Source organism: Rhinoraja longicauda, chromosome 16 (assembly GCF_053455715.1).
Source record: "Rhinoraja longicauda isolate Sanriku21f chromosome 16, sRhiLon1.1, whole genome shotgun sequence".
Classification (NCBI taxonomy): Eukaryota; Metazoa; Chordata; class Chondrichthyes; order Rajiformes; family Arhynchobatidae; genus Rhinoraja; species Rhinoraja longicauda.
Genome location: NC_135968.1, coordinates 22,773,157 through 22,787,247, shown reverse-complemented (window position 1 = coordinate 22,787,247; position 14,091 = coordinate 22,773,157). Strand labels below are relative to the sequence as shown.

The window sequence follows — 14,091 nt, the reverse complement described above, 5'->3', positions numbered from 1 at the left end:
GCATTTAAAAAATAAACTCTGAGAAGAAAAACAACAAATTTATCTGCAACATATACTGTGGATGTGTTGCCGGATCAAACGTGCGAACACATGCATAAACATAGATCCATATAAACTTTGTATGCACACACAAATTCCCACAGTGCCGTGTAAGCCTCAGGATTCACAAATCTAATCGGTCATATTTTTTCCTGTGTGTATAAAATAATGAGTTGCGGGTCACGCTGGAATAGCCTTGTTTTAAGAGCAGTCTTTGAACAGAGAGTAAATCTAGCGGCTGACTCGTTTTATTTCATGTAAATTTTGGCCCATTGTCTACCGCATGTCATTGCGAAGTTTTATTGCGTAGTTGTGTCCGAAACCTATATGTTCTCATTGATTTGTTATTGTCATTGTCCACAATGCACCGTCGGAGAGACCGGTCACATTTTGGTACAACGTAGTTTGCGACCATTCGTTCGTGGGCGGAATAAATCATCAATGTGTCCATCAAATGCCAAAGCAACGCTTCAAGGCAAATCATAACAGACTGAACACAACACAGATTGCCAGCAATTGTATCCAAAATACATTCCGCTTTCTGAGAACCCGAAAGTTTAAAATATGAAAACACATTTTCCAAAGTTTTTGAAAACAGTCTCAAGTTTTAAATTATTTTTTCGAAAGAAAATGAGTCCTTCTTTCTCTCTCGCCCACTCTCCTACACATTCCTCGTTATATTGAAGAAATAAATTATAAATAATTTGAACTGGATAGGAGATTCATATTCGAATAGTTAACGCTTCAATCAAATCCAGCGTCGACGCCTGTAAACGCGTCGTACCGTTCGCCAGGCGTACATTCTGTAATTTGTAACTTTGATAAACATAGTTTGAATATGTGTTTTAATAACAGTAAATAACAGAACAAATTTTCGCAGCTATTCATAATAGAGCAAGCGATTTCAGAGAAACTGGTACGGAAATGTTTTTTTTTTTTTTAAACAGGCACATTTAACTTAGCTATAGGAGAGTTTGGACGAACTTTATTTTCTCTGCAGTGTCGGAGGCTTCGGGGAGGGGAGGGGGGGGAGGGGGGGAGGGGAGGGGGGGAGAGACCAGATAGAAGTATATAAAATTCTGAGAAACATACATAGGGATATAGTCGGAATCTTTCTTTCTCAGGGTAGAAATGTCAAACTCTAGAGCAGATGGCTTTAAAGTCAGAGGGTGGGAATTTAAAAGAGGTTTGCGGGGCAAGTTATTTTCTACACAGCGGGTGGTGGTGGTGCCTAGAGCGCGTTGCCAGGGCTGGTGATGCGATAGTGACACTTAAGAGGCGTTTAAATGGGCACGTGGATATGCAGGGTATGGAGGGATATGGACCACGTGCAAGCAAAATAATCACCGAGTCATGCAACGTGGAAACAGGCCCTTCGGCCCAACTTGCCCACGCCGAACAACGTGCCCAATCTCCACTAGTCCCACCCTCCTGCGTTTGGCCCATATCCCCATAAACCTGTCCTCTCCATTGTCATAAGCAACAGGAGCAGAATTAGGCCATTCGGCTCATCAAGTCTACTCCGCCATTCAATCATGGACCATCTATCTCTTTCTTTCCTACTCCCATTCCCGTGCCTTCTCCCCATAACCTCAAACACTCTCATTAACTTGGAGATTGACTTAGAATTCATGTTTGGCACAGGCATTATGGGCCGAAGGGCCTGACCCTAGGGTATACTGCTTCATGTTTTTTCTACGCTTACATACAAGTGTGTGAACGCCTTTCCGGGGCAGAATGGTTATTGGCCGCCGCGGGAGCCCACGCCTTTGTCATTATCATTTATAATCTGCCGTTTAGATGCGTTGAAAACTAACATGAAAATAGAGAGAAGCAGGAAACACTAACAATGAAAGGGTGTTTGAAGGATGTGTGATTACCCTCACCCCGGCTATATAAGAAAATAACTGCAGATGCTGGTACAAAGACTGGAGCGACGGGGCTTGTATACACTGGAATTTAGAAGGACGAGAGGAGATCTTATCGAAACGTATAAGATTATTAAGGGGTTGGACACGTTAGAGGCAGGAAACATGTTCCCAATGTTGGGGGAGTCCAGAACAAGGGGCCACAGTTTAAGAATAAGGGGTAGGCCATTTAGAACTGAGTTGATGAAAAACTTTTTCAGTCAGAGAGTTGTGAATCTGTGGAATTCTCTGACTCAGAAGGCAGTGGAGGCCAATTCTCTGAATGCATTCAATAGAGAGCTAGATAGAGCTCTTAAGGATAGCGGAGTCAGGGGGTATGGGGAGAAGGCAGGAACGGGGTACTGATTGAGAATGATCAGCCATGATCACATTGAATGGCGGTGCTGGCTCGAAGGGCCGAATGGCCTCCTCCTGCACCTATTGTCTATTGTCTATAAATCGAAGGTATTTATTCACAAAATGCTGGAGAAGGGTCTCCAGTCTGAAGAAGGGTCTCGACCCGAAACGTCGCCCATTCCTTCTCTCCCGAGATGCTGCCTGACCTGCTAAGTTACTCCAGCATTTTGTGAATAAATACCCTCACCGCGGCTGGTCTCTATGTGCTGTCGACAGTGTAATGTGGTTAACTCTTAACTGCCTGAGGTGGAAACGTTAGACTAGAGGGCGCAGCTTTAGAGTCAGATGGGGAGGGTTTAAAGAAAATGAACGGAGCAGGATTTTGTTACACGGGGAGTGGTGGGTGGGTGGCTGGAAAGCGCTGCTGGTGAAGGCAGGTACGATAGTGGCGTTTAGATAGGCACATGAATATACAAGGAATGGAGGGATATGGATCACGTGCAAACAGAGGAGTTTAGTTTAACTTGGCATAGGTTGCGGGCCGAAGGACATGTTCTTGTGCTGCACTGTTCTGTATTCTGAGCCCTCTGAAATAGTTCCGCAAATCGCTTAGTTATAAATATCAACACATATGCGAAGGAAGGAACTGTTGATGGTGGTTTACACCGATGATTGACGCAAACAAGCTGGAGTAACTCAGCGGGTCAGGCAGCATCTCTGGAGAGAAGGAACAGGTAACGATTCGGGTCGAGTCCCTTCTTCAGACTGATTGTATCACTTCCTACAACACTTTCAGAAAGTAACTGACGCCATGGGTGACTAAAACGACGTGAGAGTCAGTCTTAAATAACTAAATACAGGATAGTCATTTCGATGATCCGAGGAAGGGTCTCGGCTCTAAAAGTCTTCTGCCTCTGTGCCTCCACAGATGCTGCCTGGCCCGCTGAGTTCCGCAAACACTTTGTGTTTAGCATTTCGATGGGTTTGATAGAAAGTTCCTTATTACCGCAATCACACCGCGTAACAGCCATTGACAATTCTGCAATCTCTTGGGAAGCCACGACGCTATGTGACAGTAAACAAGACACCTCAACCAACACCAATAAATCGTGCAGACACAACGCTGAAGAAGGAGCCCGAACCGAAAATTCGTCTGTCCATTTACTTCTACAGCGGCTGCCTGACACGCTGAGTTCCTCCAGCAGCCACAAGGAACTGCAGATGCTGGAATCATGAGCAAAACAAAAACACGAAGTGGTGGAGGAACTCAACGGGTCAGGCAGCATCTCCAGCACTTTGTCTTTGACCAAGAAAACATGAATGTTCGGTGAGTTTGTGGGCTAGAGGAATATTCCACTTCATCCGCCGTTGGATAGATTGGTTACAAACCAAGAAAAAAGTTCCCCAAACTGCTCAAGCACAAAGCGATTAAGTAGCTCAGCGGGCCAGGCAGCATCTGTGGAAGGAATGTACAGGCGGCTTTTGGGGTCGGGACCCTTCTTCAGACTGACCATCTTGCTGATTTGAAAGCAAATACTACCTCACCAGGTAAGTATTCCCTGCATTTCGTGTTTTATAGATTTTGGTTCGTATGTATTGAACTGCACCAACAACATTATTAGAGGAGAGCCGATCAAAATGTGAATAAAATGAATCAAAATGTAATAATATGAATTTGATAAAACCATTACTCTTGTTGCAGAATCACCCAAAGCACAAGTTCTCGTTTGCTTCCTCCTTCCTTGTTGCTTCCGTTTGTTTATAAATGAATAAAACTTTGGAATAGAAACAGATGCAAATACTTGAGAAACTGCAGATACTTGTTTACAAACAGAAAACCGCACAAAGTGCTGGAGTAACTCAGCGGTTCAGGCTGCATCTATGGAGGACATGGATAGGTGATGTTTTGAGTCGGGACCCCTCTTCAGACCATCTTTCTACAGGAAGAACAACAGCGTGGAAACAGGCCCTTCCGCCCAACTTGCCAAACCGACCAACCTGCTTCATTTACACCAGTCCCACGTGCCTGCGTTTGGCCCATATACCTCTAAACCTATATTATCCATGTACTTATCCAAATGTTTATTTTTAACATTGTGATAATATCTACCTCAACTACCTCATCTGGCAGCTCCTTCCACATACCTACCACCCTTTGTGCAAAAAATTGCCCCTCAGGTTCCTATTAAATCTCCCCCCCCCCCCCCCCCCCCCCCCCCCCCCCCCCCTCACCTTAAATCTCTGTCTGGTTCTTAACTCCCTTACTCTGGGTAAAAGACTGTGCATTTACCCTATATATCCATATCGTGATCTTATACACTACGGGCTATGTAAAGGAACATTTTCCTAGTGCCGCATCCAGAGGCGAAGGTACAAGGGTCTTTTATTTAACTGTCAGGGCTGGAAATCCAAAATTGAACAAACAACACTTAACACGATGGAAATATTCAAAAGGTAAGGTTACATCGGTGAGAAAAGAAAAACTTGAAGTTTCAGGTCAAAGCCCCATGTTAGGACTGCAAAGAAACTGAAGAAGCTCCTGTGATCCTGGGTAAGTGGGAGAAGTGAGGACTCAGATAGAGTAAAACTAGGGTGACCATGGGAACAAGCTGTAAAGTTAAATGGCCAGTGAGTGAATGGGAGGAGCGTGGGAGTGGGAACCTGGATGGTAGAACATTGACAAATATCCATAAAAGTTACAGAAACGAAGTCAATGTTATCATTAACACAGGCACGTCCACATTTGGACCAATGCCGATTTCCTGTACAATCGCGGAAGGGTTAGGCGCTGGCACGCAGGAGCCCTGGAGTGGGACGAGGGTGCGCCCCCTCAAACATGCCCTGCTCTTCAATTAAATCGTGGCTAATCTGCCCCAGGCCTCATCTCCTCTTCTGCACCAGTTCCTCGTTATACTCAATTTCAAAACCTTTCAAAAATATCTCTAACCATCACCCCTCTGCACCACCTCTTAATTTCTCCAGTCTTTTAGCCGCCATAACCCTCCGTGTGAGAGAATTGCTGAGATATCCTCTGCCGAAGAATGTTCTATACACCCCAGTCTATCATGACCACTCGCTTAAATTGTAATTATGTTCCATTGCTGGAGACTTCTCACTCGTCAGAAAATCTTGACATCTACCCTGCTATGTCCTCTTCACGCATATGTTTTGATAAGATCACCCTTCATTTATAGTTTAGAAATACAGCATGGAAACAGGCCCTTCGAGTCCATGCTGACCATCATCACCCGTCCACACTGGTTCTATGTTGTTCCACTTTCTCATCCACTCCGTGCAGACATGGAGCAATTTACAGAAGGCCAGTTAGCCGACAAACCCGCAGGTCTTTGGGAAGAAGTCTGAAGAAAGGTCCCGACTCGAAAGGTCATCAATTCCTTTTCTCCAGAGATGCTGCCTGACCCGCTGAGTCACTCCAGCGTTTTGTGTCTATCCTCGGTGTAAACCAGCATCTGCAGTTCCTTCCTGTGTGTCTTTGGGATGTGGGGGGGGGGGGGGGGGGGGGGGGGGGGAGAGACTGGAGCACCCGGTGGACACCCACGCGGTCACATGGAGAATGTGCAAAGAGACAGTTGATCGAACCGTATCTCCGGCGCTGTAAACCCCAAAGAACTCAACAACCTGTTCAACTTCCGGTGATAGGATTCATCCCAGGAATCAACCCAATACTGTTCTTCGGCAATGCATTGAATCCTATATCCTTTCTTTAATGAAGAGAATCGTTAAGAAGGGGAACTGATTCCACAGCGAGTCACTATTGACTTTCAATATCAGACGAAACCCATTAATTCTTCGGGCGATGCTGTCCGTTTGCAGATTATATCAGGTAGATTGACGACCTGATTTCACAGTGCACATCGCAAACAATGCCCTGAATGAGATTTTAAAAATACATATATACGTTCAAATAAGACAAGATGCAAGGACTGCGTAAACATTTACTTGAAGACAGCTGGATCTGTATCGTAACGTTAAAGGGTTTCTTTTCCAGATGACACATTGGTCTGAAAGTGTGGTCTTGCACGCAGTATTTTTTTAATATACAATCTTTAAAATGACTTAATAGACAATAGACAATAGGTGCAGGAGGAGGCCATTCAACCCTTCGAGCCAGCACCGCCATTCAATGTGATCATGGCTGATCATTCTCAATCAGTACCCCGTTCCTGCCTTCTTCCCATACCCCCTGACTCCACTATCCTTAAGAGCTCTATCTAGCTTTCTCTTGAATGCATTCGGAGAATTGGCCTCCACTGCCTTCTGAGGCAGAGAATTCCACAGATTTACAACTCTCTGACTGAAAAAGTTTTTCCTCATCTCAGTTCTAAATGGCCTAGCCCTTATTCTTAAACGGTGGCCCCTTGTTCTGGACTCACCCAACATTGGGAACATGTTTCCTGCCTCTAACGTGTCCAACCCCTTAATAATCTTATACGTTTCGATAAGGTCTCCTCTCATCCTTCTAAATTCCAGTGTATACAAACCTAGTCGCTCCAGTCTTTCAACATATGACAGTCCCGCCATTCCGGGAATTAACCTAGTAAACCTACGCTGCACGCCCTCAATAGCAAACTTGGCATTACTGCAAGACTACTGTCTTCAGTGGCATAAGAACTATTGTGTATTTGCTTGACTAAACAAAGTTTAATTTCCTCCCAATAACCCGATTAACTTTAATTCAATAGAAGACAAGACACAAAAAGCACGGGTAACTCAGCGGGGCAGGCAGCATCTTTGGAGAGAAGGAATGAGTGACGTTTCGGGTCGAGACTCTTCAGATGAGAACCCTTACCTTCAAGGTGAGGTTAACATGGAACATACTGGATAGTCTGCACGTTCTTCTCATATTTACAAGTCTCCGAGATTCCCACTTCATCTTATTGTTAACAAGATTACATTCTCAAGTGGGATTGAATTTAAACCTCGCGTAGATGAGAAAGATCCACTACCCGAATCAATTCTACAAAGCAGGGGATATTGTAGGGAACTCGCAAACGATCATGTCATGACAGAAATTATTTCCATTAATGGGGAAATGAGCCTGGCTTGGAAATCAACTATCTTGTTCTTTCGATGCTCAGATCGATTTTGGGAGTTACTGTTTCAGAGCGTCTTCCCATCATTAGTAATACGAGGGGGAAATTGGTAATTTTTTGTTTAGAGAACTGAAGTGTGAAACCAACTGTTCAGGACTTAAGATAGAAACAAAATACTGGAGTAACTCAGCGGGACAGGCAGCATCTCTGGAGAGAAAGAATGGGTGAGGTTTCGGGTCGAGACCCTAATTCTGGCTCGTCACCCATCGTTTCTCTCCAGAGATGCTGCCTGTCCTGCTGAGTTACTCCAGCATTTTGTGTCTATCTTCGGTTTAAACCAGCATCTGCAGTTACTTCCTACACGTCTCGTCTGCTTTGGACTTAAGATGTGTGTATTCACGGTTTTTTAAATAGATATATATCTATAAAACGCTGTATCGCTTTGCCCCATTGCCAAATTTGTTTTTTTTTTACACAATAACCACTTGTTATTGCCATTGCAATAAGACATTGCATGAAGGGAATAATAATGAAAATGCAATGTGTAAAATGTTAAAACTCGGACGTGGCTTTGAAAAGTCCACCGTAAAATAATTATTTTGAAGAAACGGACAGGTTGGAATTTGTACAACTGCAACTATAATTAATCTTCCGAAATAGGGCTTCAAAACTAATCAAAACTACCCCCAAAAAACGTAAAATATATAATTGTAAGTCTTGTTCGATCTTTTCCACACCAAGCTGGCGGTAAGATCGCCCAGGTTAACAGCGTCAGGCAGCCATAAGCGAGGTGAATAATTATAATCTCGTGTAATGGACCCAAACAACCTTCGCACATGTTATAGAAAATAAAGAATTTGCGTTATTAAGACTAAAAGTACTTATCTCCGCGATTTTTCTTGCTGACAATTCAAACATAACAAAATTGAAAAGGCTTGATTCGCGTGCAATTTATTGGATCTTATCATCTATTATAATGTAATTTTAATAAGATTATAGTAAAAACCCATCTCAATTGTTCACAGCTCCCACGGGAGGTTGTTGAGACGGGAACTATAACAACATTTAAAAGACATTTGGATGGGTACATGGGTAGGAAAGGCTTAGAGGGATATGAACCAAACGCAGGCAGGTGGGACGAGCGTCGGCATGGACTAGTTGGGCCGAGAGAGCCCGTTTCCATGCTGTATGGCGCTATTTCACTTTATTGATTTAAAGATATCAATGTAACCGTGATATTCGAAGAAAGAAGGATGTTACGTTTAAATAAGTATCCCACCTTTATTCAATTCAATCGTGGCACGGTGGCACAGCGGTAGAGTTGCTGCCTTCCTTGCAGCGCCAGAGACCCGGGTTTGTCCTGACTACGGGGGCTGTCTGCACGGAGTTTGTACGTTCTCCATGTGACCGCCTGGATGTCTCCCCGTGTTCCAGCTTCCTCCCATACTACAACGATTTACAGGTTTGTAGGTTAAAAGGCTTTGGTAATGATTGTAAATTGTCCCTGGTGTGTAGGATAGTTCTAGTGTACCGGGATCAATGGTCCGCACTGACTCCCTGGGCCAAAGGCCCTGTATTCGCGTTGTATCTCCAAACTAAATAAATTCTTCAGTGATACTTTATTGTCTTTGCTTTTGCATACATTACACAAAGTACGCAAAGAGTCACCAGGTATCTGGCGTGGACAAAGCTACAAAGTATTCATTATAGTCCCTCTTTGTTCTTATCATTCAAGGGTCAGACATTTTTCTTCACTTTATTTTGTTTCTTTCTCTCCCGGAACCTGGGTTACCTTCCCTTTATTTTCGGGGAATGGGTGGAGAGTCTGTTTACAGATCTCTTAATACCTCAGGCATCAAAGAGGTGGCAGTCCAGTTATTAGCTCTTCTGCACTGAAAGGCCCTTTTCCCTGGGTCTCCTTGTTTACTGGAGCGTAGGAACTAAAAGTCGAAGTGCCCATTTTGTAATATTCTTGGAGCTCCAACGTGCTACCATATGTTATCCAGAAGATCTTAATATTTACTTTTAATTTCTTATTTTCTCAAGCCACCTGTTAGAAGTTTACAATGAAACACCCAGCCACAATCTGAGCGAACGACACTGCATGCTTAAAATAAACGGTTTAAAAGTTTATTGTTTTGCTGGTCATCCATCATTAAACTAAAGCCAAGCACTAATCATCGAAAGAACTTCAAAGCCTTTCACATCCACAGAACATCCCACGAGATACTTTGCAGCCAATTAATTATTTTAACAGAGCGAATGCTGTTTTCACGAAAGTAAGTGTTTGAAGAAAGGTTGTAACCCGAAATGTCGCCTTCTCCAGAGATGCTGCCTGTCCCGCTGAGTTACTCCTGCACTCTTTGTTTTTTTTGTAAACCAACATCTACTGTTCCTTGTATTCACAAAATGCTGGAGTAACTCAGCAGGTCAGGCAGCATCTCGGGAGAGAAGGAATGGGTGACGTTTCAGGTTGTGTCTTGGTGTTTTTCTTTCCGTTTATGCTCTTATTTTTTTAAACATAAGCTGTTTCTGGCTTTTGGTCACAAATAAACCATTTTGCCAAAAGCAATAACACATTGCATACGTGATTTTATATATTTGGGAAGATGTAAATGATTTTTAAAATCATTCAAGGAGGTGACATTGTGCATTACTATAAGAAAGAACATTTCTTTCATTTACCAGTGACCTATTCTTTTTCTCCAGAGATGCTGCCTGACCCGCTGAGTTACACCAGCTTTTTTTGTCGATCTTTGGTTGAAAACTTTCCTGTTGTGCTTGGTAACTTACAGCTTTCTAGTGAGTGTCTTTTGCTTTTTCCTAGTGCAAGAGTTAATTGGAAGAGGATTGCTGAGGTATTAATCATATAGCTGCTTCAATATAAATACATATATGTCATATCATATCATATATCTACAGCCGGAAACAGGCCTTTTCGGCCCTCCAAGTCCGTGCCGCCCAGCGATCCCCGTACATTAACACTATCCTACACCCACCAGGGACAATTTTTACATTTACCCAGCCAATTAACCTACATACCTGTACATCTTTGGAGTGTGGGAGGAAACCGAAGATCTCGGAGAAAACCCACGCAGGTCACGGGGAGAACGTACAAACTCCTTACAGTGCAGCACCCGTAGTCAGGATCGAACCTGAGTCTCCGGCGCTGCATTCGCTGTAAAGCAGCAACTCTACCGCTGCGCTACCGTGCCGCCGTGCATATATATATATATATATATTAAGACTACTTTCTAGAATTTGCAACCTAAGAAAAATTGGAAGGACATTTAGATCTTTCTTTTTTTAACTTGTTTATTTCTATGTAAGTAATCTTTATTAATGAGAGTTCTCCGTAAATAATTAGTGCCTTAATTGAAAAGATCCACCTCATACGCTATGGGGCTTTAAGCCTCCAGTATTAATAGAAACAGAAACATAGAAAATAGGTGCAGGAGCAGGCCATTCGGCCATTCGAACCATTCAATATGATCATGGCTGATCATCCAAAATCAGTACCCCGTTCCTGCTTTTTCTCCATATCCCTTGATTCCCTTAGCCCTAAGAGTTAAATCTTTAGTTAAATAGTTTAGTTTATTATTGTCATGTGTACCAAGGTACAGTGTGCAGTGTATTACCCACACAACTTTCACTCGTAATGAATAAAGAATTGCTCAGAATAATAGTGATAGTTCATCAGTAAAATGCTCTCTCCTTCTCTCCTCCCACCCTCTCAAGCTTTGTAAAATTGCCTCCAACACACAGTTTTTGCCTGCTCCCAATTAAAATATATATCGCTTAAAATCACAGCTGCACAAGTTGGCCCAACTAATAAAAATTGACAGCCGTTTCCTTAATATCAGCAGAGACTCCAGATGGGCAGCTTGTGATGCTGACCTCCTCTTGCTGGTTTTTCAAACTGCTCTGACTGAAGCGTTTCGAGATGATTTCTGCTCTGTTTAGTTGAGGGAGCCGTTCTCCCGTGCATTTGTCATGGTCCCAGAGGCCGTCAACAGATATAATTTGACATGCACAATCGCACTCTCTTTCTCAGCGAGAGAGAGAGAGAGAGAATAAAAAAGAACGAGGGAGTTTATGTGAGAAACTTTGAGTTGTTAGGTTTTGATTACCTTGGTGCAGCTGGTGGAATTGGTGGCAGGTCTCCTGTGGCAGGGCTGGAGCCCGACCTACGGGCAGCCATGTCACCTGTGCTTCTCTCGTCATGTCCGCTCATGCCGCTTTGTTTCTTCATGCCAACGACACCTGTTATCTATCGCCCTCTGCTTGAATTAACAAGAGTCCTGTCCCATCGGCAGCTCTCGGGCCATAACAATCCCCACTTCAAAGAATGGACGGCACCACGAGCTAATGTGCTGAGAACCGGCGGTGGAGGAGGGGGGGGGGGGGGGGGAAGAGCTGGCTCAGTCTCCCAAATCCCCTGATCCTCCAAATTCCTCGCCGAGCTCCTCTGACGGTTTCATTCACTCGCTCTGAAGAGTGCTTTCACAGGTGGGAAGCCGAGAGAAATGAACACAGAGTCAATGTGGGTCGTTCAGCTCCTGCTGATAGGCCTGACTGCCTCTCGGTAAGTGCAATTGACAGAGACCAGACGAGGGCATATACTTGCAGTCTATGGTTGATGCGTCTGGAATGCTATTAGTCACCCAGTAGGTGTAGGATCAGTCCACGAGCAGCTGCTATTCTGATACCTCACACAGCAGCTGGATCGGATTCCAGTGTGGCCAGTGTCAAGAGCCCCTGTCCAACGCAGGCACAACCTCCTCCAAATTCTCTGCACGGTTTGTGACATTAGAATCCCAGTGTCGTAAATCATTGCAATAAACTAGGAGGAAAACTGATGATTAAAAATAAGCTGGCCTTCACAAGTCTCCACTGCAAATAAGAGCTGCTGTTAATAATAAGAATAGCAAACACATGAAGTACAGGTAAAGTGGTGATGTCTTGCATTGACCGGTTGAATGCTGAATATTCACCTTGGTCTCATACCTTTTATTATCTCCGATTAAGTCATTAAATTCGGGGCACAACTTTCCCCAAGAGTCAAGTTTCAACTATGCCCTCAAGAAAAAGTGGACTGTTAATATCAATGAGGTTCTCAAGATACTGAGAGCCGGTTTGAAACCAATGGAATCAGAGTTCGGTTGAAATTTGAGCTTGATATTCAACAAGATCATTTAAGCTATTGGCTGAAAAATTCACGTTGAGGGAAGCATAGCAAATTTTACAGCAGGAGTCACAAGAAACTGCAGATGCTGGAATCTTGAGCAAAACACAAAGTGCTGGAGGAATTCGGCGGGACAGGCAGCAACCCTGAAGGGGACGGACAGGTGACATTTCGGGTCAGACTGACTCATCATTATCAGAAAGGTCCCGACCTGAAACATCGCCCGTTCATTCCCTCCACAGATGTTGCCTGGCCTGCTTAGTTACTCGAGCACTTTGTGTCCTACTCAAGTCATTAAACTCACTTGCCCTATGTGTATGAGTAAAGCTTTTAATGCTCTAGGAATTGGTTCCTGCTTGGATTGAGCTGTAGTGTCAACTCTGCATTACTATTTAATCAGACCAATGGGATTCTTCACATACCTTCTCAAACAGAAAAGCATCAGATAGTGTGGGGGCCACATGGACACTGTGAACTCTCCTCTCCCCACGTCGAGAGCAGCCATTAGGCACTTTGTGTCCTTTTGTTCTACATCATACCAGTCATGCTGGAACTACCACCTGAATGATGAGGATTACGGGGAGCTGGGAAGTTTGTAGTTTTGTTGTCACAGTAAGGCAGCGACAGAGATCCTGGCTTCCGTTAGTTCCAGAGAAAAATCAATGACATCCACCTCGCTTTGTAAGCTCCTTTATATTTTTAAAAAACCCTTAAATACATCAATAGGGATTGATTTACAATCTCACATGGCCACAGAATCCAACATGTCAATATGAGATTTAGTGGAAGCATCAGAGATGTACTGGAAACTGCTCAGATTTATATTTCCTTTAAATCTCTTCAAGGAAAGAAAATCGTGCAACAAATGACATGGGTAAAATATCTACCCCAATCCCCAAGGATTACAGATCCCAAGGTGACTGACACAATTAGTAGCATGGATAGGAAAGGTGTGGTGGAATATAGGCCGAACACAGGCACAGGCAGTAGATACAGGCAAAGCAGTGGAGAAGGCTATCACCAATCCCTATCACTCAAAGTTATTAAACGATAATGTAGGTATGTAGGTTATGGTACGGTACGGGTATGTAGGTACGGGTATGTAGGTTAATTTGACTGGGTAAATGTAAAAAATTGTCCCTAGTGTGTGTAGTATAGTGTTAATGTGCGGGGATCGCTGGGCGGCGCGGACTTGGTGGGCCGAAAAGGCCTGTTTCCGCGCTGTATATATATGATATGATATGATATGATATGATATGATAAAATGTCCATGTCCCGTAAGCAGCTTTTCTGTCCTTCAGTCAGTGCACAATAATACCGCCAACAAACACCACCACATTTGTGATGAACAATTGTATGATAATCGAGTTATAGAGCCATATTACTGTATAACGCTGAAACAGATCCTTCAGCCCAATTTGTTCATTCCAACCAAGTCACCATACTGAGCTAGTTCCACTTATCTGTGATTAGTTTAGTTTAGTTTAGTTTAGAAATACTGCAGGGGTACAGGCCCATTGGCTCACCAAGTCCATGCCAACCATTGATC

General features: G+C 43.6%; 1 protein-coding gene across 1 annotated transcript in view; it reads right to left on the bottom strand.

The window, feature by feature from the left end:
• Positions 1 to 11,609, bottom strand: part of rbm20 (RNA binding motif protein 20) — a 156,891-nt gene extending 145,282 nt beyond the window's left edge. Inside the window, exon 1 of the mRNA XM_078412822.1 lies at positions 11,488 to 11,609. Within this exon, the coding sequence (XP_078268948.1) occupies positions 11,488 to 11,609 (122 nt within the window). The remainder of the gene's footprint in view (positions 1 to 11,487) is intronic.
• Positions 11,610 to 14,091: the final 2,482 nt, after the last annotated feature.